This window comes from Piliocolobus tephrosceles, chromosome 7, assembly GCF_002776525.5.
Source record: "Piliocolobus tephrosceles isolate RC106 chromosome 7, ASM277652v3, whole genome shotgun sequence".
Taxonomy (NCBI): Eukaryota; Metazoa; Chordata; class Mammalia; order Primates; family Cercopithecidae; genus Piliocolobus; species Piliocolobus tephrosceles.
Window position 1 is genome coordinate 102,820,082 of NC_045440.1, and position 26,502 is coordinate 102,846,583.

Below are 26,502 nucleotides of genomic sequence, written 5' to 3' on the forward strand. Positions count from 1 at the left end.
AGTTATCTATAATCTATAACTTATAGATTATAACAATCTATAAGTTAGTTATCCACTTATAGATTGCCTTGGATTATTAGAAAGACATATTCAGATTTTATTATCATAATTCAGTTTAAATGTACTATAATTTTACTGTTTGGGCTAATAACGAATTGACAAACTGAATTCAGTTTTCTCATCCTTACTCCTTTAACCACATGTGGCTCTACCATCCTGGAGAGGTGAGGAACAGTGGAGACAACTTCAACAAAAAATAAATGTGTGTAATGCAGGCTTGGGATGCCATGGATCGGAAGACCTCACAAGCCCCTTTTTAATGCTTCCAGTTCTGTGATTTTTCAATAAAGGACTGGGCATAGTGGCTCATGCTTGTAATCCCAGGACTTTGGGAGGCCAAGAGGGAAGGATCACTTGAGCCTAGGAGTTTGAGACCAGCCTGGGCAATATAATGAGACCTTGTCTCTACAAAACATTTTTAAAAAATTAGTGGAGCATGGTGATGAACGTTGACAAAAGGATTGCTTTAGCCCAGGAGGCAGAGGTTGCAGTGAGCCGAGATCAGGCCACTGCCCTTCAGCGTGGGTGACAGAGCAAGCCCCTGTTTAAAAAAAAAAAAAAAAAAAAAGACTGGTAAGGAATCAGGGATGTAGGGAGACTGTATTCTTCTTCTTCTTTTTTTGAGACCGAGTCTCCCTCTGTCGTCCAGGATGGAATGCAGTGGCCCGATCTTGGCTCACTGCAAGCTCGGCCTCCTGGGTTCACGCCATTCTCCTGCCTCAGCCTCCCGAGTAGCTGGGACTATAGGCGCCCACCACCACGCCTGGCTATTTTTTTGTATTTTTAGTAGAGGCAGGGTTTCACCGTGTTAGGCGGGATGGTCTTAATCTCCTGACCTTGTGATCTGCCTGCCTCGGCCTCCCAAAGTGCCGGGATTACAGGCGTGAACCACCGCGCCCAGCAGGAGAGCGTATTATTCTTAAGGATTATGCTGGTTGTCAGATGGGGGTTGATACTCTTGAACAAAAAGAAATTAATTCAATAAACGTGGTGAGGAAGCAAAAAAATAAAAAGTGGAAGGGCAAATTAATACCTACATTCAGGTGCAATCATTTAGTTCATTTCTTTTTTCTTCCCCTCCCCTCTCTAGTTTGTTTATTTTTAACAGGAAAGTCTGTGAAGCGTCAACCCAAGTTCTAAATTACATATTTCTTGTTTGAGATTTTGGCATTTTGAGAATAACTATTCAATTAATATGGTTGAGAATTAGACAAATGTCTCTTTCTTATCACGGAACATCTTCTGCTTTTCTTTGCTTTATTTTCAGCTTTAAATATGTGTCAAGTCTTGTTTTAGAGAAATTTCAGAATTTAACTGATGACAATTAAATATGGAGGAACCATATAATTTATCATCTAAACACAGATGCTTTTGAGAATGAAACTATTAATAATTATGCAAAGACAGTAGGCTTAGACCAGAGTAGGGACACATGACTGTCCCAGTGATATAGATCCTAGAGACTACAGACTATATAGCTAAATAATATGCATGAACCCCCATGGCTAGAGCAAAATATGAGTGTGAGGTCAGGAAGAAAGGTAGTGAGTTTTATGATGTTTCTTGAGATGGAAGTGATGCTACTTATTTCCTCCTGATATTTTTGTATTTGTTTTTGTTAGTTTCTCCTTGTTTCATTGAAGAGATTAAAGTCATAGGATTTGCATTTGAGAATAAAAAAGGGGAGCGCAGGGAAGAGTCAAAAATTGTGCTGTGAATGGGTATTATTAATGAAAACTGGAGGCCAGGCACGGTGGCTCACGCTTGTAATCCCAGAACTTTGGGAGGCCAAGGCAGCCAGATTACTTGAGATCAGGAGTTCGAGACCAGCCTGGCCAACATGGTGAAACCCTGTCTCTACTGAAGATACAAAAATTAGCCTGGCGTGGTGGTGCGTGCCTGTAGTCCCAGGTCCTCAGGAGGCTGACACACAAGAATCACTTGAACCTGGCAGGCAGAGGTTGCAGTGAGCTGAGATCACGCCACTGCACTCCAGCCTGGGCGACAGAGGGAGACTCCATCTCAAGAAGAAAGAAAAGAGAAGAGAAGAGAAGAGAAAGGAAAAGAAAAGAAACCTGGAAACACAGGAGGAAGGGAGAGGCTTTAGAAGTTAGGAAAGGATAATTTGCCATCTTATTGAGTCCTTGAGGGTCTGGAAGATACTCATGTAGCTATAACAAGTAGGCTGCTAAAAGCAAGGGTTTTGAGTTCAGGAAAGAAATCCAGTCTAAAGCTATTAGTAATTAGTATATGGAGTTCTTCCACATTGATTGACTGTTAAATTTTTGGAGCTAGGTGAAGTCTGTCATTCATCTACTTACTCTAAATTTCACATTATGCCAGATGCTAGGGATACAGTAATAAACAAAGTAGACATAGTGTCTTTGTAGAGTGTAGGGTCCAATGGGAAAAACATAAAAGTACAGGGTCCATGGGAACACACAGGAAGGATTCTTAAGCCAGACTTCAGGAACCATGGAAGCTGAGTCTTTAGGATGAATAGAAGCTCAGTGAAAGGCGAAAAGAAGATGAGGGTAGAGAACATAGAAGTGATAGAGTGCAGAGTACAAAACTCCTGTGAGGGAGTGCTTGCCTCCTGTGAGAAACTAGGGGCATGAACTGAGAAGGTTCATGGAACCTTTGAGTTCAGCTCAACCTTAAAGTTGAGCATGGGACTTTAGTGAGTGTCATCTTTTAAGGGAGGAATGGAGGAAAAGGAATCAGCAAAGAGCCTGAGAAGAAGCAGAAATTGGCAGAGAGAGAATCAAGAGAAAGGGTTGGTGAAGTCAGAGGAAAGAGAGTAAAGGAGAGAGGAGATAATTATATTATGCAATATTAAAGCTGCATAAGGGATCAGGTTGAATGAAGGTTAAGGAAAGAAGCTATTGAATTGGTGATTATGTGATTTTTAGTGATCTTTGAGATCATTGTCATTGGCATGGAAGCTAGACTTCCATAGATTGAGGAGTGACTATGGAGACTTGTAGAGAGAGGGAAGAGAGAAGTAGGGTAAGAAGTAGGGGGTAAAACAGAGTCAGAAAAAACATTTTAGAATGCGAAAGGCACTAGATTTCAACAACTTTGTAGCATAAAGAAGCAAATGGAATCAATGGAGAGGTAGATTAAAGAAACAAGGCACTAAGGAAATAACTGGTGTTGCAGGCTCTGGAGGAACATGGTCGAGTGCACCTGAATGCCTTAGGATTGGAAAGACGTCTTCCTTTGAGACATCAGAGAAACAAAAAGATTTAGAAGAGAGCTCTTGAGAGGAAAGTTGAGGGCATTTATACCAGTGGTTTTTCCCAGTTACGTGGAAGATAAAGTCTACTGAAAGTGAAGAAGTATAAGAATACAGTTGGGAGCATTAAATAGGATGGCAGTTTTAAAATGGGAAATGGCATTGATTAGAAATAAGCAAAAATATAACAAACTTTTTGATTGCAGCTAAGTGTTTTTGAAGTCTGTTTGTAATGGAGTCAGTCATGATGTTTTTATTAGGAACTTGAGGGTAGAGTGGGGAGGAATTAGGGATGTTGGTAAGAGTATTGTTGAAATAATGGACAGTTCTCAGTCCCAATTGTCTAAGAAAGTAAGATAAAGCAGCTGGTGCATGATTTATTTAGAGGACAAGAATAACCTTCAGATTGTGCTGAAGGTGAAGAAAAGCTTGGTGAGAGATACAAATAGATGAAAATTATGGTCAGAGAGAGGAAGTTGTTCTATTAATATGGTAAGTGGTAAAATAAAGACAAACTTATCCTGAAGAAAATCATAAAGTTTAAGAAGGTAAAAGCCCAAGGCAGTTGAATACAATCATATACAGAAACTTGGCTTCAACAGGGCATCATGAAGTGTCCACCATAGTATAGATATAGTACTAGACTATCTAAATCACAGATAGATGATCTCTTGGAATTGAGGTTGCACTAAATCTTAAAGATAAAACAGAAAGAGTAAAGGCAAGACAGAGTAAAAGAGAAGGGAAGTAGATTTAGGCGTCCACCAGAGGCTGACAATCCTAACAGCTGTCATTGTTTTCCCAGCCACCATTTCAACTTCTTTCCTACTTTTACCCTCTTCTCTGTTCTCATTTAAAAAAGGAAATCAGGCCAGGTGTGATGGCTCATGCCTGTAATCCCAGCACTTTGGGAGGCCAAGGCAGACAGATCACAAGGTCAGGAGATCGAGACCATCCTGGCTAACATGGTGAAGCCCCATCTCTACTAAAAATACAAAAAATTAGCCAAGCGTGGTGGTGGGCACCTGTAGTCCCAGCTACTCGGGAGGCTGAGGCAGGAGAATGGCATGAACCCAAGAGGCAGAGCTTGCAGTGAGCCGAGATCGCACCACTGCACTCCAGCCTGGGCGATAAAGCAAGACTCCGTCTCAAAACAAAACAAAACAAAAAACAAACAAACAAACAAAAAAACAAAGACGTTATCCTGATTTCTATATGAGAACTTTTCTTGTACTAACCAGAATGCTTAACATATGAGAATTTGATATGTAGCACATCAGATCTTTTTAAACTATAATTTTGGATTGCAAAAGAAAAAAAAATTAAAAAAAGTATTTCTGCCCTAATTTAGCCTGACTACTGATATTTAGTGTAAGTAATTTAGGCTGTTAAATTTTCTTTTCTTTTAAGTGAATTTGGAATTATTGGAGCAAGTCCTACATTTTTAAATGTTGTTAATTTGATAATTTTAATCTTTAGTTTCATAATTTACCTAAGACATTATTTTTACTAGTTTACTTTCAAAAACTCTCTCTGTTTCTTTCCTTTCTTTCTCTCTCTCTCACTGTCTCTCTCTCTCTCTCTCTCTCTGTCTCTCTCCTCACTCTTGTCACCCAGTCTGGAGTATGGTGGCACCATCATATTTCACTGTAATCTCGAACTCCTGGCCTCAAGTGATTCTCCCACCTTGGCCTCCCAAAGTGCTGAGATTACAAGAATCAGCTACCACACCCTGCCAGCTTTAAATTCTTGACCTGTGTAATTTCCCTTTCAAATCACTGTTTCGCTTAATGCCACTCATCTCCCATTTATATACTCAGCAAATATCTATTGAATGCCTATTATATTCTGAACTTTAGTATTCTCTTTTAACTACTCTATATGCCCTTCTCCCTTATCTTAATCACTGGTTCTCTGATACTCTACCCTGCAAATTACTGTATCACTACCCTGATTTTGACCTTGTTTGCTTTCCTACATGTCATGGACCTCACAGTAGATCATTTCAATTGCACTTTAACCAGCATCTTTGATTCTTTTGTTGCTTTAATGTCTTTATATATATATATATATGTATGTATATAATTTATGTTCTTAACACCATTTATTGCTGTCTCCTGTCTTTAAGCTAACTTTTCATTTGGCTTCTGCAGCGTTACTCTGACTTGGTTTACCTCTTATCTCTCTAACTGCTATTTCTCAGGCTCTTTTACTATTTCTTCTGACTTTATTCATTATTATTATTTTATTTTACAATAAATATTTATTGATATTTACCCACATATTTGTACTTTCCATTGTTTTCTAATCCATCCTGCTTTTGTCTAGAGCCTCCATTTAATATTTCATTTAGTACAGGTCTTCTGGTGATGAAGTCTCTGTTTTTGTCTGTTGATTTATAACATCTTTATTTTGTTTTTATTTTGGAAAGGTGTTTTTGCTAGATATAGAATTATAGGTTGGTAGTTATTTTCTTTTGGCACGTTATAAACTCGAGACTGAAGTCGATATCTAGTCCATTCCTGCTCTCAGAGTGTTTTGAGAGCTTAGGATGTTTACAGGGACTTCCCCACTGACAGGTCCTGAACTATAATCCTTGTCTCCTCATCATTGCAAGACTTCCAAAAACTCCATTTATAGGTAATTATAAGAATTTTGACTTTTATTATGTGTGAGATGGGAAGCTGCTAGAGAGTTTGAGCAGAGGAGTGCTGCACAAAGGGGTTTTTCTGTCTGTTGTGGTAAGAATAGACTGTGAGAAAGCAAAGAGTAGTCTGGGAAGACCAGTTAAGAGGCTATTGCGAAAAAGCAACAAGAGGTGAAGGTGCCCATGTAATTTCTTGTCTATCTATTGAAATAACTTCCAAACTGCTTCAAATATTGATCTTACTCAAACTATCGTATCCAATAGTGTCACTTCTCAGTTAAAATCCTTACAAGTTTCCCCATTATATCTTTAGGTAAAAATTCAAATTCCTTAACAAAGGATAAAAGATCATATTCATGCTCTGGTTTCTGCCTCCCTTTAAAGTATCTTCTCTTATTCACCTCTTTCCTTTAGCCATTGTTATCTATTTGAAACCTAAAATCTCTCCATAGGTTTTAAAGCTCCCATAGGCCTCCACGCATTGACCTGTGTTTTGCTTCTGCTTGGGCCATCTTTCATCACCCCTCCTCTATTGTCTGATTATTGACTCCAACTTATCTTTAGAGATTTAGCTTAACATTTATCTTCTGGAGGGCATGCATGGTGGTTCACACCTGTTAATTCCAGCACTTTGGGATGTCAAGGTGGGCAGATTGCTTGAGCCCAGGAGTTCGAGACCAGCCTGAGCAACATAGCAAGACCCTATCTCTTTAAAAAAAAAAAAAAGATCTTCTCGCTGAAGAGTTTCTAGAATTATTTCCTTCCCTAGTCCAATACATAAATGAGTCTTTTCTAGGGATTTGGAAATTTTAATAAATGTTTATGGCATCTACTTTCTGCCAAGAACAGTTCTAGGAATTGGAGATACACCAGTGAATAGGCTACAGTCTTTGCCTTCAAGGATCTCAGTCTAGAAGAGAAGACACATAGATACATAACTGCATTATAGAGTGATAGGCATAGCAGCAGAAAGTGTGATTGTTGGGAGAGAATGTGAGTGAAAGCTTCCTAGAGGAGGAGAAATCAACGTTGGTTTTTAATTTTTTTAGATGGAGTCTCACTCTGTCATCAGGCTGGAGTGCAGGGACATGATCTTGGTTCACTGCAACGTCCACCTCCTGGGTTCAAACGATTTTCTTGCCTCAGCCTCCTGAGTAGCTGGGACTACAGGTGCGCACCACCATGCCCAGCTAATTTTTGTATTTTTGGTAGAGATGGGGTTTCACCATGTTGGCTAGGATGGTCTCGATCTCTTGACCTCATGATCTGCCTGCCTCGGCCTCCCAAAGTGCTGGGATTACAGGCATGAACCACTGTGCCCGGCCTCATGTTGATTTTAAACTCTAAATTAGTTTATCAAGCAGACAAGGTATGTAGGGTAGTGTAGACATCCAAGATGGAAGGAACAATATGCGCAGTGGTATGAAAATGGCAAAACAGCAAGACTTAGGGAAATTATAGAAAATTTGTATTTGAATGTAAAATTTGGAAGATGATTAATGGGAGACGAGCTTAAAAGATCATTGAAGATCTTATTTATAATATATACCTCTCTTATAGCCCTTATCATCCTGTTATAACCATTGATATTCATCTCCATGTCACCACCAAATTGGCTTCTTCAGAATAGGCATTGACTCTTGTTCATTAATCTTTGCATACATAGCACCTAGCCAAGTGTCTAAGATGCAGTAGATGGAGTACTTAGTAAATGCTTGTGTTGTTAACATGGACCCTTTACATCTTTTAAAAGATTATTTTAAATAAGACTATTGCTGTTTGGTACAAATTTATATCTGTATCTGTCTATTCTGAGTTGGTCTAGATATTATCAGGTTCAAATTCTAAGTATGTGAAATAAAATTGAAATAAAGTACAAATTAACTAGAGATTGTTAGTAAAACTTGATTTAAAATGTCCAGTATGCAAACAGTTTTTAAACACAATGTTATTAAATTACTTCTCAGATATATGTAACTATTATTGAGAGACAGGACAATTAGTAGAGTGGAACAGATATTTGTGGCAGGTTTGCTGGAGGTTCTACGTATATCTTTCCATTCACTTTTTTTTTTCTTTTGAGGTGGAGTTTCACTTTGTCACGCAGGCTGGAGTGCAGTGGCATGATCGTGATCTTGGCTCACTGCAATCTCTGCCGCTCGGGTTCAAGCAATTACTACTGCCTCAACCTCCTGAGTAACTGTGATTACAGGTGTGCACCACCACACCTGGCTACTTTTTGTATTTTTAGTAGAGACAGGGGGTGGGGAGGTTCACCATATTGGCCAGGCTGGTCTTGAACTCCTGACCTCAAGTGATCCACCCGCCTTGGCCTCCCAAAGTGCTGGGATTACAGGCGTGAGCCACTGCACCTGGCCTCCATTCACTCTTGTGCTTTTCTTTGTCTTCAACAGCATTGGATACCAGATGGAAAGACTTAATGGCAGAAAGGGATAATTAGCAACAGTCTTAAGAACTCTGCAGCTCAATTTGGTAGGGCAGGTAGTCTGTTGTTTCTCCAAAAGACTAATAGCCAGCTTTTCAGTCCTAGTGTATTCTTGCCTCCTGTTTCCAAAAAAAAGTATTTCAGGCCACTTTGGAAAGTAACACAAATGTGTTAGAAATGTTGTGAACATAAAGGAAAAAAAAGAGGCACATAAACTCAAATTTACCGTAATAATACTTAGTGCTTCCTCAGATTTTTGTAATCTGAGAAAAATTGACTAATTACTGATGAAGAAATTGGAAAACAAAAGGAAAAACAAAGTCTTTCAAATAGATGCATTGCTTCGTGTTAAGTAGTTCTACCCATATTTTCAAGAAAAATATCACATTGGCTTATTTGCCTTCTCTTAGTTTTTGAAAAATGCCTATACTGAGGTATCTGCTAACCATTGTGGCTTCTCTCAACATCCTCTCCCTTCTTCCCTCTTCTCCTTCAGTATCTTTTTGCCACATACGTTGCTCCTTCTGCCACTCTTGACATTGGACTCCAACAGGAAAAGAAAAAAGAAATTTATATGAAAATACAGCCACCATTTGAAGACCTTTTTGACACAGCAGAGGAATATATCCTTCTCCTCCTTCTTGAGCCATGGACAAAGATGGTAAAATCGGACCAAATTGCATATAAAAAGGTACTGTGCCACTGATAAATTGAGTGTGAAACCGTTCAGATTTACTACAATAGTCACACCTGTAATCCCAGCACTTTGGGAGGCCAAGGCTGGTGGATCACCTGAGGTCAGGAGTTCAAGACCAGCCTAGCCAACGTGGTGAAAACCTTTCTCTACTAAAAATACAAAAATTAGCTGGGTGTGGTGGCGGGTGTCTGTAATCCCAGCTACGCGGGAGTCTGAGGCAGGAGAATTGCTTGAACCCGGGAGGCGGAGGATGCAGTGAGCCAAGATCACATCATTGCACTCCAGCCTGGACACCAAGAGCAAAACTTGGTCTAAGAAAAATAAAAAAATTAAAAAAAAAACTAAAAATAAAAATAAAAAACCGTTAGGTTTACTGCCAACGATAAGCAGCATTGTTAACTCACAAGAGAAAAACTGAAAAAGGTCTCATGTGGCCCTAAGATTTAGAGCTAAGATTTGGGTAGCCTCAAAATTTGGGCAGGGAGAGTATTTACTCACTTGATTTTTTTATTCTTTTTTTATTTTTTTGAGATGGAGTCTCGCTCTGTTGCCCAGGCTGGAGTGCGGTGGCATCACTTTTTTTTTTTGCCAGTTTTCTTATTGTTGCCTAATGAAAGACTTTATGTCATTTTTTGCTCTCTGTACAAGTATGTCAGAGTAGAGAAATCTGAGTTTTGGTTTCCTGTGAATAAGTAAATATGCCTTTCTTGCTACTTTTCAGCAGTAGCCTTAATTTTGATTAACAGAAATGCCTATTTCATTTTATGCTAGATGAGTTTCAGTTAATATCACACGCATGGTAAACATAAACGTTTCATATGTATTGTGGAAAGTAGATCCTCTGACTTTGGTACTTCTATTTTAAAGTACCCCCAGATGTTCAGGTCAGACTGCTTGACTGGATACAAGTTTCAACACATCTTTTGTCATCCTGAAAGAGGTCATTTTAAGCCTCAATGCTTGACCGTTTTCACTATTTTATTAATGGGTGGAGGCCATTTATTTAAATATTTATTTTGAATCACAAATTAAAACCATCTATGTATACTTTTTATATTAAGTTAATGCATGTACTGTGTACCTGAGGTCATTTCAGGTGGAACTCTGCTGCCTTTGCATTGTTATTCTTTTTTCGTATCTCCTCAACAACTTCTTAGATTGTCATACAAAATTAATACCAAAACACCTTGGAAAGAGTTACCTTATTGGATCGTGACTGAAACAACTGTTATGATTTACTAAGTTCAATGACCAAAATAATTAGATTTCTCTTTGTCCTGAAAAATTAGCATAGCATTCTTTGTATTACAAAAATGCATTTATTACAGTAGGAAAATTTGGATATCAGATGAAGTTTAAAAGAATTCTCTCCAGTCATTATTTTAAATATAATGTATGCCATAGAGGATGCAATGGTTTCAAAAAAAAAGGTTTGGAATTATAACTAACTTCCCTAAACCAAAAAGTTTCAGCATTAGTCGTGATTCTTGTAAAATGGATGAAAGAAATTGTACAGTTTTTAGTAGGAGGAAAAATAAATCTCTCTTAATTCTAGAAACTTCCTTCTAGAAGTATGAGGACTTATCTAAAAGCCCAGCTGACTGTATTCTGTAGACTCTTTCCCAAAAAGAATAACGCAGCAGACTACCAAAGCTAGCTATTAAATACAGAAAGTTCTCAGGCAGCTCTTCAGTCAAGCTGGTTTTCCCCTGCAATAGAGAAATAGAAAATGATCTTGTTCTTCTGACTGTATGAAACAGTACATTACAAACTCTGAAGACAGAGAGCTGCTATGAGGTTTTATCTGATGATTGACAGTCTCCTGTCTTACTACAGCATTAAAGCCTTTGCTCACATACTAATGACAACATGGACTCTGGTCGTTTCTTGTTCTGTGAATTATTTGGTTCCTAAAGCTAGTGGCATCTGCTTTCATGACTATTATCATGTTATATTGAATAAAAGTTGGAAATGTGACCAATATATTTGCATTGTTTGTAAGTTTACATTCCTCCAGAAAGCAGGAATGACCTTTGGTGGCACTATATCATTACATAGAAATGTATGCTTTTTGTATTGCATCCTTTTGAAGTGTGACCCTGCTGTAGCTAATCTTTTAAACTATGTTATCTTTCTGCTTTTGCTTTGAAAATAATTTGCTTTATTGCTAACTGTATTTGTTTTTCAGCCCACTGTTACTAGCAAATTGTACATTCTCTGATGTCACAAGCTTTATTTATTTATTTTAGGTGGAGCTGGTGGAAGAAACTCGACAGTTAGACTCCACATACTTCAGAAAGCTACAGGCTTTGCATAAAGAGACACTTTCCAAGAAAGCTGGGGTAACTTTCCACTTAGAAAAACAAACTTTTTATCCTGGAGAGGGTTACCACTTTATGTATTGGGCAGGGGTAGACTGTAGAGTGAGGAGATCATGTATTATAGAGTAGGGGATAGGCAGTTTCATTTTTCTGCTGTTCCTTTGCCTAGCATACTGCATTTGACAGGTGTTACCTCTTATTGACATATTTGACAAGGGAGCCAGAAAAACAAAGCAGGTGAGGTATTTGACAGGGAACCAGGCCTCTCATTTGCCTTGGCTAAGACTAGACATTGGAGCCTTCAACTGTGTTATATTCCTTTGAATGTTATTAGTTATTTTCTATATGGCAGCTGCTCTTTCTATTTGTTGTCAGGTTACAAAGGAGTTAAATTAAGTTTTCTAAACAGAAAAGAAACTGTTGCATGACAGCAATAGGAAAATCAATAAAGAAAAAATATGGGAAAGAATTTAGAAAGATGGTAAAAAGATCATAGGATTGACTAGGATATTAAAGTGTTACTTTGATTCATAAAGTTGCATCTTTTGGATTGGCTAAGTAAACATAATAAATCCTTAAAGCCATAAAATTAAATTTATGCATCTACATAAAAATGACAGTTAATTGACCTGGAAAATGTTTAAGATATATTAAAATTTTTGTAACAGAAACACTGGTATGATATGATCCTGTTTATGTAAAATTATATATGTGTTTCTGCATGTATCCATATGTATAAAAAGAAATATCTGAAAAGACACTCACCGAAATATTAAAGATAGATAACTCTGAGTGGTAAGGTTTCAAGTGATTTTTTTAAACCTTTTTTCTTTGTGCCTATCTGAAATTTTTATTCTTATCCAGAAGTTCTCTATTTGATACACTAATACTATGTTGCAAAGGATACATAAAAATCCATAAAGGTAGCATGATATAAGGTTGTACTGTAAACTCTATAAACTAAACTTTATAACACTATCCACACTCCTTCTACATAAGGAAAATTAATTTTTAAAACATTGGTAGCTTATCTCATGGATCCTTTATAAAAACAAATAGGGAAATGAATTAGTTATGTAAGGAATTGTATAAGGAAGGGCCTTTCAAAGAATAAGCCTCTTTTCCCCTTTGCCCTTTCGTTCTTATAAACTGTTCATAAAACATGATATGTCATAAAATTATCTAAAAATTAACTTTTATATGAAGGTGATTATATTTATATTTTAATATTATATTTGAAGGATGTATTATTAGATAAGTAACTTGTATTACTCTATAACTTTTAAATATGATGTTATAAAAGAATGTCTTATGTTTATGATCAACATTGTTAAGAAAAAGAACCAGGTCACAAAACTATAAATAGGTGCATAATCCTATCTTTATATTTTAAAACTACATCAGACATTGTAAATCTCTTCATAAATTCAATCTGCTGAACTATGCAACCATCATAGTATCTAATCTTCATTTTTAATTTTTAATTTTAATTTTTAATTTTTATATTTATACTTTTCTTCATTTTTTATAAACTACATGTATATACATAAGTAAGACTGGAAGGCTATATTAAAAATGTTAATGATGGTTATTTTTGAATGGTAGTATTATGTATGATTTTTATTTTCTTATTACAAAAGGCATGTTACTTCTGTACTTAGAAAAATATATTAAAGTTAATTTATAAGCAAGTGCTTTGTGTAGTAAATATTTACTAAATATTTATGAAAAGAAGGGAATGGAATGAAAATAAACAGAACAGAATTTGATACGTTAGAATCTGAACCAAATTCTTTATCCAGATTGTTAGAATCTGAACCAGGTTCTTTACAAGATTCTAAAGTCTTTACCCACTTCTACCATTGAATTGTTAAATGGCCTTGGCTGAATGGTTAATTTTTCTTTCAGTTTCTCTACTTAAAATTGTAAACAATTTATTGTGTTTAAGATATTTTTTTCTGAAAAGTACTATTTCACCAGGATACCACTTGTGAAATTGGAAGTGGCATTTTATCACTCTCTAACGTCTCTAAACGAACAGAATATTGGGATAATGTTCCTGCAGAATACAAGCATTTTAAGTTTAGTGATCTGCTTAATAACAAACTGGAGTTTGAACATTTCCGTCAGTTTCTTGAGACTCATTCTTCAAGGTAAGGGACATAACCATGTATTTCTCACTGAAAACATTTTTCTAAGCTACTAGTTTTGATTCAACATATTATAAAAGTGATTTAGTGCTATAACAGATTTTACCCATGTCAATAAAAACGGACAAACATGATCATCTGAAATCTGTATGGGTAACTTTTTAAAGATGGAGTGCATTTTGTTTGTAGCAACCTCCACATTGTTCTTTTAAGTGGTTACATAATGTTGATATTTTTAGCATTGGCTAAATTAAAATACCAATGTGCTTTATTTTTTCTCTTTTCTACTGTTTATTTCTTTTACATTTCTCTAGACTGGTATTTTAATTACTATTTCTGGAAAGTGTCCTTTTTATATTTCATTGAGATATTGAAATTATAATATTTTATAATTTTTATTAACTGATATATAAATGAAACATTGTAGTTTTACCCAGAATCTTGGAACCTTATAACATATTTGTCTAATATAAACTGAAGTATTGAATGCATTTTTTTCTTTTTAATATTCTCCCTAGTAACAGAAACTGATTAGATCTGAGAGCCAAATTTCACTATATATGATTTCCCTTCATTGTAATGAGGATTTTTCTATCTTTTTATTTTTCATCTGTTAATTTTTAAAATTTTTGTGGCTACGTAGTACATGTATATATTTATGGGGTACATGAGATGTTCTGATACAGGCATGCAGTGTGAAATAAGTACATCATGGAGAATGGGGTATCCATCCCCTCAAGCATTTATCCTTTGAGTTACAAACAATCTAGTTATACTTTAAGTTATTTTAAATTGTACAATTAAGTTATTATTGACTATAGTCATCCTATTGTGCTATCAAATAGTAGGTCTTATTCATTCTTTTTTTTTTTTTTTTTTCTTTTTTGAGACAGGGTCTAACTCTGTCACCGAGGCTGAAGTGGCATGATCCCAGTTCACTGCAGCCTCCGTCTCCCGGGTTCAAGTGTTTCGCATGCCTCAGCCTCTGCAGTAGCTGGGATTATGGGCATGTGCCACCACGTCCAGCTAATTTTTGTATTTTTAGTAGAGATGGGATTTTGCCATGTTGGTCAGGCTGGTCTCAAACTCCTGACTTAAAGTGATCTGCCTGCCTGCCTTGGCCTCCCAAAGTGCTGGGATTACAGGCGTGAGCCATTGTGCCTGGCCCTTATTCATGCTTTCTATTTTTTGGTACCCATTAAGATGAGGATTATTCTAAATCTGACCTTTTGTCAAATGACATGACATATGTGGAAATTTTCTTATTTTTGAAATTGATGAAATTAATGAAAGAACTCTGAGATCCCACCAATAATGGTGATAGTTTTTTTTTCTGATTCTAATATTCCTTTGTCATCATTCATATATTTAGCCAGGATTAGGAGTGTAATGGAGTCAAGCTAACTAGCCTAGAAAGGGATCAGAGATAGAATATTGGGTTCATTATTTCCATGATCTAATGCAACTAGTCAAAACAGCCACTTTCTAAGTTCTGCCAAAACAACAATCGGGTGTTTGCTGGAATTTAGAGAAATAAATATGAAGACCTATACATTGTTTTTGTTTTCATTTTAGCATGGATCTTATGTGCTGGACAGACATTGAGCAGCTCCGGAGAATAACTTACAGAGATCGAAATCAAAGGGAGGCAAAATCTATATATATTAAAAACAAATACCTTAATAAAAAATATTTCTTTGGACCCAACAGTCCAGCTTCTCTGTATCAGCAGAACCAGGTATCAACATGCAAACCTATTTTTTAAATTGATGTTTGAAAACCGGTATTTTATTTCTATTTTTGCCAACAACCTGAAAGTCTCTTATTTTATTTTCTTTTGCTTATGACTAATGTGTTAGAGACCTTTGATATTTATTTAGGTATTTATGAGCATCTATACATTAAATGTCTTTAATACTCAAATATTATATAATATAAAAATGTTACTCTAAAAAATAGTTTATAGAATAAAATAACTTTTATTCACCTACTCATTGACTCATCCAACAAATTTGAGTGCCTTCACTATGCCAGACTCTTCTAGGTGCTCAAGATAAAGTGGTGAAGAAGATGGACGAACTCCCTGCACCTGTCAACATGTAGGAAAACAGCTGTTATCAACCATTAAGTCAAATCTCTACCACTTTTCCATTCTTCTCTGAACTGATGTTATTCCAAATATAATTGATCTTTGAAAATCCTCTTTACTATGGAACCTTGAACAAATGTTATAAAAGAAAAAAAAGAAAATCCTCCTTACAATTGTATTTTTCCCAGAAATTATTTTTATTGACCAGGACAGTTTGAGCATTTTGTTGGACCGAAGTCCTATGGCCTTAATCACAATTTATTAATAACTAAATAACTACAGTGTCATTAGATTGACAGCAACAGTATAAGATTGGGCTGGGTGCGGTGGCTTATGCCTGTAATCCCAGCACTTTGGGAGGCCAAGACAGGTAGATTGTTTGAGGTCAGGAGTTCGAGACCAGCCTGACCAACATGGTGAAACCCTGTCTCTACCAAAAATACAAAACTTAGCCGGGTGTGGTGGCACACACCTGTAATCCCAGCTACTCAGGAGTCTAAGACAGGAGAATCCCTTAAACCCAGGAGGCAGAGGTTGCAGTGAGTGGAGATTGTGCCCCTGCACTCCAGACTGGATAACAGAGTGAGTGAGACCGTGTCTCAAAATATATGTATATATATAATTGGGATTCAGCAGTAGGTTTGTGTTCATGTAACACTGCTCGTGAAATATGACTCAATTTTTATACTTTTGAAATATAAACAATTATTATAATTTATTTAGTTTGAAGTTTGTTAGTATTACATTCATGCCTAAAGATGTAATGTATATAGCTTATGATTTTTTTGTTTGGTAGTTTATAAGAATGCATATTCTAATGGCATATATTACTAAAATAAAAATTTCAGATTAATGCTGAATTCCGTAAATTAAAGAAAAACTCAGAGAGTTTCACAAATAAGACATACCAAATTTAAAAGCTAGATCTTTGGGGTGCAGGAGAAATTAGCAGAAGTCTTTGGGAGTGAGAAGGAGCAAGAATTCTAGGATTAAGCAACTTTGACAAAAATGCTTTGTCCTTAGTTCCTTGAGATACAAATCTGGGACACATTAGCAAAAGTGGTTGGGTGTCTCAATAAGCACAAGTATGAAATAAACACATGGAAAGCATTTGTTTTCTACTTGGCTTGCGCTCCATTGCGTGAGGTTTCATGGTATCTCATGCTACTGTGTGAATCCTCCATAGTACACACAACATGCTGAGAATCCAAGTCAGTGAAAGTCGCCCATTGCTATCATAGCAAATGGATGTGCTTACTACAGAGGAGTTTTCCCAATGATCCTTCTTTGTCTTTGTCATTACTTTTAAAATGTATTTTATACTTAAGGATGTCTGCATCACATTGTTTTACAAAGATCTTGCTAGTCCAGATTTCAGTTGTGCAGCCAATTTGCTCTTTGATTAGCAAGGTAGTCTTTTTTTTTCTTTTTCTTTTTTTATGCAGAAACAATATTAGTGTTGATATTATTTAATTGATATTATTAAAGGAGGACTAAGAAGAGGATTTCCTTTTTGTTTTTACATAAAACAATAGTATTAGTAGGGTATTATATTAATATTATTGCTCAAAGGAGAACTAAGAAGAGGGCAGTTGTTCCACTGAGTCATCCAGAAATTTTGAGTGGTATGTACACAGAAACAGGGAGAAACCAGAATGAGTTATGGCAGGAAAAAGCCATTAGTAGCTTGTTGAAGCCAATAGTTAAGCAGAAGGAAAATTTAGATCACAAAGAAATTGTGTTTCACAAATGGTACTTATTGTCTATAAAACATGACCTTTTTCTTCTTCCTGTTGCCTCTGTTTTCTGCTTAGAGGTTGTTGGAAAAGCCCTACATTGCTATCGCTACAGCTGCACTGTTCTAGGTGCATAGTGCACTACAGCTGCCATCATCCTATCTCCAACCCAACATTTGTTGGTAATATACATATTTATAATATCTGAGTCAAGGTTGTCTTTTAACTAACACATTTTCCTCATCCACAGAAGAAAATTCTTAAATGGGTCAATTTGACTAGAATCACAGATTCATAGGATATTAGAAAACTAATAGATTAATGTCCTCATTTTTCAGTTGGAGATACTGAGTCCATGGAGAGAAAAATGCCATTGCTGTGGTCACACAGGATAAAAATCCCACTTCTGTGTTCTTTTTGATATATCATAAGTAAGCACAAATCATACATCTAAAACAACCACCACATACACCACAATTGTCTGTCTGATTTTAGGGGAATTTCTACTCAGTATAGCCAGGAGATGTTTTACAGAAAATGAAAATTGGCACCCCTCAGGATGCAGCAAATGGTTTTGTAGTGAATGAATGAATTAATTACTATTAGTGTTTCTTTTAAAAAGCACAATAGTTTCTGTTTCCATTTTAATTTTCTTAGGTAATGCATTTAAGTGGTGGCTGGGGGAAGATTCTTCATGAGCAGCTTGATGCACCTGTTGTAGTTGAAATCCAGAAGCATGTCCAAAATAGGCTAGAAAATGTATGGCTGCCATTGTTTCTTGCAAGTGAACAGTTTGCAGCACGTCAAAAGATAAAGGTATATAAATTAGTATAATCTTTTGAAAGCAGTTGTCAGTACCTCTCAAAACTTCAAATGTGCATACCTGGAGACCCAGCCATTGTATTTTTTTTTTTTTTTAAGGAATGGGTTCTCTCTGTCACCCAGTCTGAAGTACAGCAGTGTGATCCTAGCTCACTGCAGCCTTGGACTCCTGTGCTCAAGCAATACTCCCACCTCAGTCTTCCAAGTAGCTGAGACTACAGGCATGCTTTACCATGCCTAGCTAATTAAAAAACATTTTTTTTTTTTTTTTTGGAAGAGATGGAGTTTTGCTATGTGCCCAGGCTGGTCTCAAACTCCTAGGCTCGAGCAGTCCTCCTGCCTTGGCCTCCCAAAGTGCTGGGATTACAGGTGTGAGATGCTATGCCAGACCTTAGTCATTGTACTCCTGTTGAGAGTGGTTTGAAGTATGGAGTCAGCCACGTGTGGTGGCATGCACCTGTAGTCCCAGCTATTTGGAAGGCTGAAGCAGGAGGATTGCTTGAGTCTAGGAGATCAAGGCTACAGTGAGCTATGATCACATCAGTGCACTCTAGCCTGGGTGACAGAGTGAAACCTTGTCTCTAAAATAACAATAATAATAATAAATTTTTAAAAAGAAGCATGGAGTCAAATTTCCCAAGTTTTTGGTTTTTCGTTTGAGAGTCAGGGGTCACCCTGTTGTCTCAGTGTCCAAACTAGAGTACAGTGGCTATTCACAGGCACAATCATGGTGCACTACAGCTTTGAACCACTGGGGCTCAATCAATCTTCCTGCCTCAGTCTCTGAATTGCTGGGACCATAGGCAAGTGTCACAGTGCCCAGCTCTGACTGCCAAGTTTTAATCTCAACACTGCCACATATTAGTTGTACCACCTTTAACTTTCATAAATTGTTTCCTCATTTGAAAAATCGAGTTGGTCATAGTAATTACTTAGTGAGGTTGCTCTGAAAAATGAAGTGAAATTAACATGTGCTTAGTGTCTTAGAATTGTGCCTGGCACATGGCAAACACTCAAATCTTATCTATTAATATAGTTGTTATTTTTAATATTATTAAGTCCTCACACAAATGGACAAGGTTATACAAGGATATTCATTGCAGTATCAAATGGGGGAAGAATTAGATGAGTTATGATAATTCTGTACGATGGAAAAATATGCAGATTTCCTTACCAAATGAGATATGAGATTTCCACATGTACTATATGAAAGATGTCATTTATTGAACAAAACAAGGAGGATGCAGAACAATATATAGAAGATAATCCCATTACGATTACTTACATCTCTGTCTATGCGTATCTATCCATCCATCCATCCATTTATGCTTATGACAGAAAAATATCTATGCCTCCTGGGAATGGGTTTGGGGAGTGAGGATTTTTACTTTTTATTTTGTAAAGTGGGTTTGTCTTTGCTTTGTCTTGTTTTTATTTTATAAGAAGTATTTCTTTGATAATTTAAAATGTCATTAGCATACCTTGTTTTTAGGTTTCAGGCAAACTTGATCTTTATAAAAATAACACAGAGGTCAGAAAACACGTAATTTTGGACTTTAGTATGCAAAGCCACGTGCCATTAATACTAATCAGGAAGAACCGAAAAGCTTCCTTCTATATTCAGTTTCTCAAACACTTTGTGGCCTACTTATTTGGAAATACCCTTAGTCACTTTAGCTGAGCAACTTACGGAAAACACAGTACAGTTGGGAAGACAGAATTTATAGTATGAAGAAGAAGGATTGACTTTAGGCAAAATGTTTCTGGAAATAAGCTTTGGGAAAACTCAAATCTCCTCATTCTCTTTCTTCAGGCTAACTCCAATTCTCTATCCAAAGCCAAGTAAAAGGACATCTGGCTTGCTAATATTATTTACCGCATTTCCTCATTATGTTTATCGCTGTAATTTTATTGTAATGCATAGTAATTTCTTGACTTAGCATTCTTTGGGTGGCCAGAAAAATAAACTGATTTTGAAAACCTTGAACCAAAGACAAAAAGGAGGGGTGACGATTTATTCTAAAATGGTGCTGGGACATCTCACACACTTAAGAGTTGACGCCCAAGCTTTAGAAAAGATCTAGGCCAGAACAGCCGTAGGAACCCAGCAATAATTCTCAGATCTTTTCTCCTGGCTCTGTCTGTCAAAAAGACTTAGCCCCAGTGATTCTAGTCCTTATCTCTCTAGATCTGCTTCTGGATCTATCTGCTATGGACAGGGAGATAGAGTCAACAGCACAGATTTGTTATGAGTGGTTTCCAAGAAGGGGGAAATAATATGAATAGACAATAACCCCAAGAAATATCTACTATATTTCCGTGTTAAGTAACTTTTAGTACTCTTTTAAAATTAGTTGTGAAAGTATATGGCTAGAAAATAGCTAAAAAGTCTGAGAAGTTATAACTGTCTTTCCAGCTTCAGTTTTCATGTGAGCTCAAGTGAAACTATCATCATTTGGGGCGATAACAATTGGCTATTGTTATCTGTTTTACAGATGAGAATACAGTGCTCAGAAAAATTTGGTATCTGACCACAGGGCTTCCAGTTTTAAGTTTTATCCTCTTTCTCCTAAACTTCACTATCTCTTATCCAAGTTAACCTTTATCTCATTTTTTAAGCTACTTAATTAGTAAATGATTTCAAACCTTTAGTCTGAATTACTGGGATAAAAAAATTGGTTTTGCTTTCAGGTACAGATGAAAGACATAGCAGAAGAGCTCTTACTACAGAAACCTGAAAAGAAAATCGGGATCTGGAAGGCAAGTAATGTTTCTTATATTTTTCCTCTTGTAAGTTTTGCTCTGTCAAAGTATTGTTTTTCTTTCCCCTTCTTCTTCAAAAATCCTCGCTGAAGACATACTGTTTCCTAAACTGACAACTGAGCACTGATACTGTTTTTAATAGGTGAATGAAATTTGGAGGAAAATGTGACTCAATCAGAACTCTGTTCTTTTTTTTATATATACTTTAAGTTGTAGGGTACATGTGCACAATGTGCAGGTTTGAGGTACCATGTTGGTTTGCTGTCCCCATCAACTCATCATTTACATTAGTTATTTCTCCTAATGCTACTCCTCCCCCAGCCTCCCACTCCCCAACAGGCCCCAGTGTGTGATGTTCCCCTCTCTGTGTCAAAGTGATTGCATTGTTCAATTCCTACCTATGAGTGAGAACATGCAGTGTTTGGTTTTCTGTCCTTGTGATAGTCTGTTGAGAATGATGGTTTCCAGCTTCATCCATGTCCCTGCAAAGGACATGAACTCATCCTTTTTTATGGCTGCATAGTATTCCATGGTGTATATGTGCCACATTTTCTTGATCCAGTCTATCATTGATGAACATTTGGGTTGGTTCCAAGTCTTTGCTGTTGCGCAGGGTGCCACAATAAATATACGTGTGCATGTGTCTTTATAGCAGCATGATTTATAATCCTTTGGGTATATACCCAGTAATGGGATGACTGGGTCAAATGGTATTTCTAGTTCTAGATCCTTGAGCAATCACCACACTGTCTTCCACAGTGGTCTAACCAATTTACACTCTCACCAACAGTGTAAAAATGTTCCTATTTCTCCACATCCTCTCCAGCATCTGTTGTTTCCTGACTTTTTAATGATTGCCATTCTAACTGGCGTGAGATGGTATCTCATTATGGTTTTGATTTGCATTTCTCTGATGACCAGTGATGATGAGCATTTTTTTCATGTGTCTGTTGCCTGCATAAATGTCTTCTTTTGAGAAGTGTCTGTTCATATCCTTTGCCCACTTTTTGATGTTTTTTTTTTTTTTTTTTTTTTGTAAATTTGTTTGAGCTCTTGTAGATTCTGGATATTAACCTTTGTCAGATGGACAGATTGCAAAAATTTTCTCCCATTCTGTAGGTTGCCTATTCACTCTGATGGTAGTTTCTTTTGCCGTGCAGAAGCTCTTTAGTTTAATTAGATCCCATTTGTCTATTTTGACTTTCATTACCATTGCTTTTGGTATTTTAGTCATCAAGTCCTTGCCCATGCCTATGTCCTGAATGGTATTGCATATGTTTTATTCTAGCATTTACATGGTTTTAGGTCTAACATTTAAGTCTTGAATCCATCTTGAATTAATTTTTGTATAAGGTATAAGGAGGGGATTCAGTTTCAGCTTTTTACATATGGCTAGCCAGTTTTCCCAGCACCATTTATTAAATAGGGAATCCTTTCTTCATTTCTTGTTTTTGTCAGGTTTGTCAAAGATCAGATGGTTGTAGATGTGTGGTGTTATTTCTGAGCGCTCTGTTCTGTTCCATTGGTCTATATATCTTTTTTGGTACCAGTACCATGCTGTTTTGGTTACTGTAGCCTTGTAGTATAGTTTGAAGTCAGGTAGTGTGATGCCTCCAACTTTGTTCTTTTGGCTTAGGATTGTCTTGGCAATATGGGCTCTTTTTTGGTTCCATATGAACTTTAAAGTAGTTTTTTTCTAATTCTGTGAAGAAAGTCATTGGTAGCTTGATGGGGATGGCATTGAATCTACAGAGTACTTTGTGCAGTATGGCCATTTTCACGATATTGATTCTTCCTATCCATGAGCATGGAATATTCTTCCATTTGTTTGTGTCCTCTTTTATTTCGTTTAGCAGTGGTTTGTAGTTCTGCTTTAAGAGGTCCTTCAGATCCCTTGTAAGTTGGATTCATAGGTATTTTATTCTCTGTGTAGCAATTGTGAATGGGAATTCACTCATGATTTGGTACTCTGTCTGTTAATATTGTATAGGAATACTTGTGATTTTTGCACCTTGATTTTGTATCCTTAGACTTTGCTGAAGTTGCTTATCAGCTTAAGGAGATTTTGGGCTGAGACGATGGGGTTTTCTAAATACACAATCATGTCATCTGCAAACAAGGACAATTTGACTTCCTCATTTGCTGATTGAATACCCTTTATTTCTTTCTCTTGCCTGATTGCCCTAGCCAGAACTTCTAACACTAGTTGAATAGGAGTGGTGAGAGAGGGCATCCTTTTCTTGTGCCGGTTTTCAAAGGGAATGCTTCCAGTTTTTGCCCATTCAGTATGATATTGGCTGTGGGTTTGTCATAAATAGCTCTTATTATTTTGAGATACATTCCATCAATAACTAGTTTACTGAGAGTTTTTAGCATGAAAAGCTGTTGGATTTTGTTGAAGGCCTTTTCTGCATCTATTGAGATAATCATCTGTTTTTTGTCATTCATTCTGTTTATATGATGGATTATGTTTATTGATTTGCATATGTTGAACCAGTCTTGCATCCCATGTATGAAGCAGACTTGTTCATGGTAGATAAGCTTTTTGATGTGCTATTAGATTTGATTTGCCAGTAATTTATTGAGGGTTTTTGCATTGATGTTCATCAGGGATATTGGTCTAAAATTCTCTTTTTTTGTTGTGTCTCTGCCAGGCTTTGGTATCAGGATGATGTTGGCCTCATGAAATGGGTTAGGGAGGATTCCCTCTTTTTCTATTGATTGGAATAGTTTCAGAAGGAATGGTACAACTCCTCTTTGTACCTCTGGTAGAATTCGGCTGTGAATCCGTCTGGTCCTGGACTTTTTTTGGTTGGTAGGCTATTAATTATTGCCTCAATTTCAGAGCCTGTTATTGGTCTGTTCAGGGATTTAACTTCTTCCTGGTTTAGTCTTGAGAGAGTGTATGTGTCCAGGAATTTATCCATTTCTTCTAGGTTTCCTAGTTCATTTGCACAGAGGTGTTTATAGAGTTCTCTCGTGGTGGTTTGTATTTCTGTGGGATTGGTGGTGATATCCCCTTTATCATTTTTATTGCATCTGATTCTTCTCTCTTTTCTTTATTAGTCTTGTTAGCAGTCTATCAATTTTGTTGATCTTTTCAAAAAACTAGCTCCTGGATTCATTGATTTTTTTGAAGGGTTTTTTCTGTCTCTATCTCTTTCAGTTCTGCTCTGATCTTAGTTGTTTCTTGCCTTCTGGTAGCTTTTGAATTTGTTTGCTCGTGCTTCTCTAGTTCTTTTAATTGTGATGTTAGGTGTCAGTTTTAGATCTTTCCTGGTTTCTCTTGTGGGCATTTAGTACTATAAATTTCCCTCTACATACTGCTTTAAATGTGTCCCAGAGATTCTGGTACATTGTGTCTTTATTCTTATTGGTTTCAAAGAACATCTTTATTCTGCCTTCATTTCATTATTTACCCAGTAGTCATTCAGGAGCAAGTTGTTCAGTTTCCATGTAGTTGTGTGGTTTTGAGTGAGTTTCTTAATCCTGAGTTCTAGTTTGATTGCATTGTGATCTGAGAGACAGTTTGTTGTGATTTCTGTTCTTCTACATTTGCTGAGGAGTGCTTTACTTCCAATTAGGTGGTCAGTTTTAGAATAAGTGTGATGTGGTGCTGAGAATAATGTATATTCCGTTGATTTGGGGCAAAGAGTTCTGTAGATGTCTATTAGGTCTGGTTGTTGCAGAGCTGAGTTCTGGTCCTGGATATCCTTGCTAACCTTCTGTCTCATTGATCTCTCTAATATTGATAGTGGGGTGTTAAAGTCTCCCATTATTATTGTGTGGGAGTCTAAGTCTCTTTGTAGGTCTCTAAGGACTTACTTTATGAATCTGGGTGCTCCTGTGTTGGGTGCATATATATTTAGGATAGTTAGCTCTTCTTGTTAAATTGATCCCTTTACCATTATGTAATGACCTTCTTTGTCTCTTTTGATCTTTGATGGTTTAAAGTCTGTTTTATCAGAGACTACGATTGCGACCCCTACTTTTTTTGCTTTCCATTTGCTTGATAGATCTTCCTCCATCCCTTTATTTTGAGCCTTTGTGCGTCTTTGCACATGAGATGGGTCTCCTGAATACAGCACACTGATGGATCTTGACTCTTTATCCAATTTGCCAGTTTGTGTCTTTTTCTGGGGGCATTTAGCCCATTTACATTTAAGGTTAATATTGTTATGTGTGAAGTTGATCCTGTCATTATGATGTTCACTGGTTATTTTGCCCATTAATTGATGCAGTTTCTTCATAGCATCAGTGGTCTTTACTATTTGGCATGTTTTCATGGTGGCTGGTACCGGTTGTTTCTTTCCATGTTTAGTGCTTCCTTCAGGAGCTCTTGTCAGGCAGGCCTGGTGGTGACAAAATCTCTCAGCATTTGCTTGTCTGTAAAGGATTTTATTTCTCCTTCACTTATGAAGCTTAGTTTGGCTGGATATGAAATTCTGGGTTGAAAATTCTTTTCTTTAAGAATGTTGAATATTGGCCTCCACTCTCTTCTGGCTTGTAGGGTTTCTTCTAAGAGATCTGCTGTTAGTCTGATGGGCTTCCCTTTGTGGGTAACTCGACCTTTCTCTCTGGCTGCCCTTAACACTTTTTTTCCTTCATTTCAATCTTGGCAAATCTGACAATTATGTCTTGGGGTTGCTCTTCTCGAGGACTATCTTTGTGGTGTTCTCTGTATTTCCTGAATTTGAATGTTGGCCTGCCTTTCTAGGTTGGGGGAGTTCTCCTGGATAATATCCTGAAGAGTGTTTTCCAACTTGGTTCCATTCTCCCCATCACTTTCAAGTACACCAATCAAATGTAGATTTGCTCTTTTCACATAGTCCCATATTTCTTAGAGGCTTTGTTCATTTCTTTTTACTCTTTTTTCTCTAATCTTGTCTTCTCGCTTTATTTCATTAATTTGATCTTCAATCACAGATACCCTTTCTTCCACTTGATTGAATTCACTATTGAAACTTGTGCATGCATCACGAAGTTCTCATGCCATGGTTTTCAGCTCCATCAGGTCATTTAAGGTCTTCTCTACACTGTTTATTCTAGTTGGCCATTCGTCTAATCTTTTTTCAAGGTTTTTACCTTCCTTGTGATGGGTTCCAACATCCTCCTTTAGCTCAGAGAAATCTGTTATTACTGACCTTCTGAAGCCTACTTCTGTCAGCTTGTCAAAGTCATTCTCCATCCTGGTTTGTTCTGTTGCTGATGAGGAGCTGTAATCCTTTGGAGGAGAAGAGATGCTCTGATTTTTAGAATTTTCAGCTTTTCCGCTCTGGTTTCTCCCTATCTTTGTGGTTTTATCTACCTTTGGTCTTTGATGATGGTGACCTACAGATGGGGTTTTGGTGTGGATGTCCTTTTTGTTGATGTTAATGCTGTTCCTTTCTGCTTGTTAGTTTTCCTTCTAACAGTCAGGTCCCTCAGCTGCAGGTCTGTTGTAGTTTGTTGGAGTTCCACTCCAGACCCTGTTTGCCTGGGTATCACCAGCAGAGGCTGCAGAAGAGCAAATATTGCAGAACAGCAAATATTG

The 26,502-nt window shown here is 36.9% G+C and overlaps 1 protein-coding gene and 1 non-coding gene across 2 annotated transcripts in view; one reads left to right on the plus strand and one right to left on the minus strand.

Annotated features, from left to right (window-relative positions):
- The window catches only part of LOC111520891 (regulator of G-protein signaling 22), a 110,681-nt gene that overhangs the window by 71,307 nt on the left and 12,872 nt on the right, over window positions 1-26,502 (plus strand). Inside the window, 6 exon segments of the mRNA XM_031935957.1 lie at window positions 8,888-9,082; window positions 11,338-11,430; window positions 13,390-13,562; window positions 15,135-15,297; window positions 18,042-18,200; window positions 20,898-20,966. Of these exon segments, the coding sequence (XP_031791817.1) occupies window positions 8,888-9,082; window positions 11,338-11,430; window positions 13,390-13,562; window positions 15,135-15,297; window positions 18,042-18,200; window positions 20,898-20,966 (852 nt within the window).
- Window positions 12,803-12,869, minus strand: LOC113224955. The gene has a single exon (XR_003309581.1). It is a non-coding gene; the product is annotated as a small nucleolar RNA SNORD77 (small nucleolar RNA).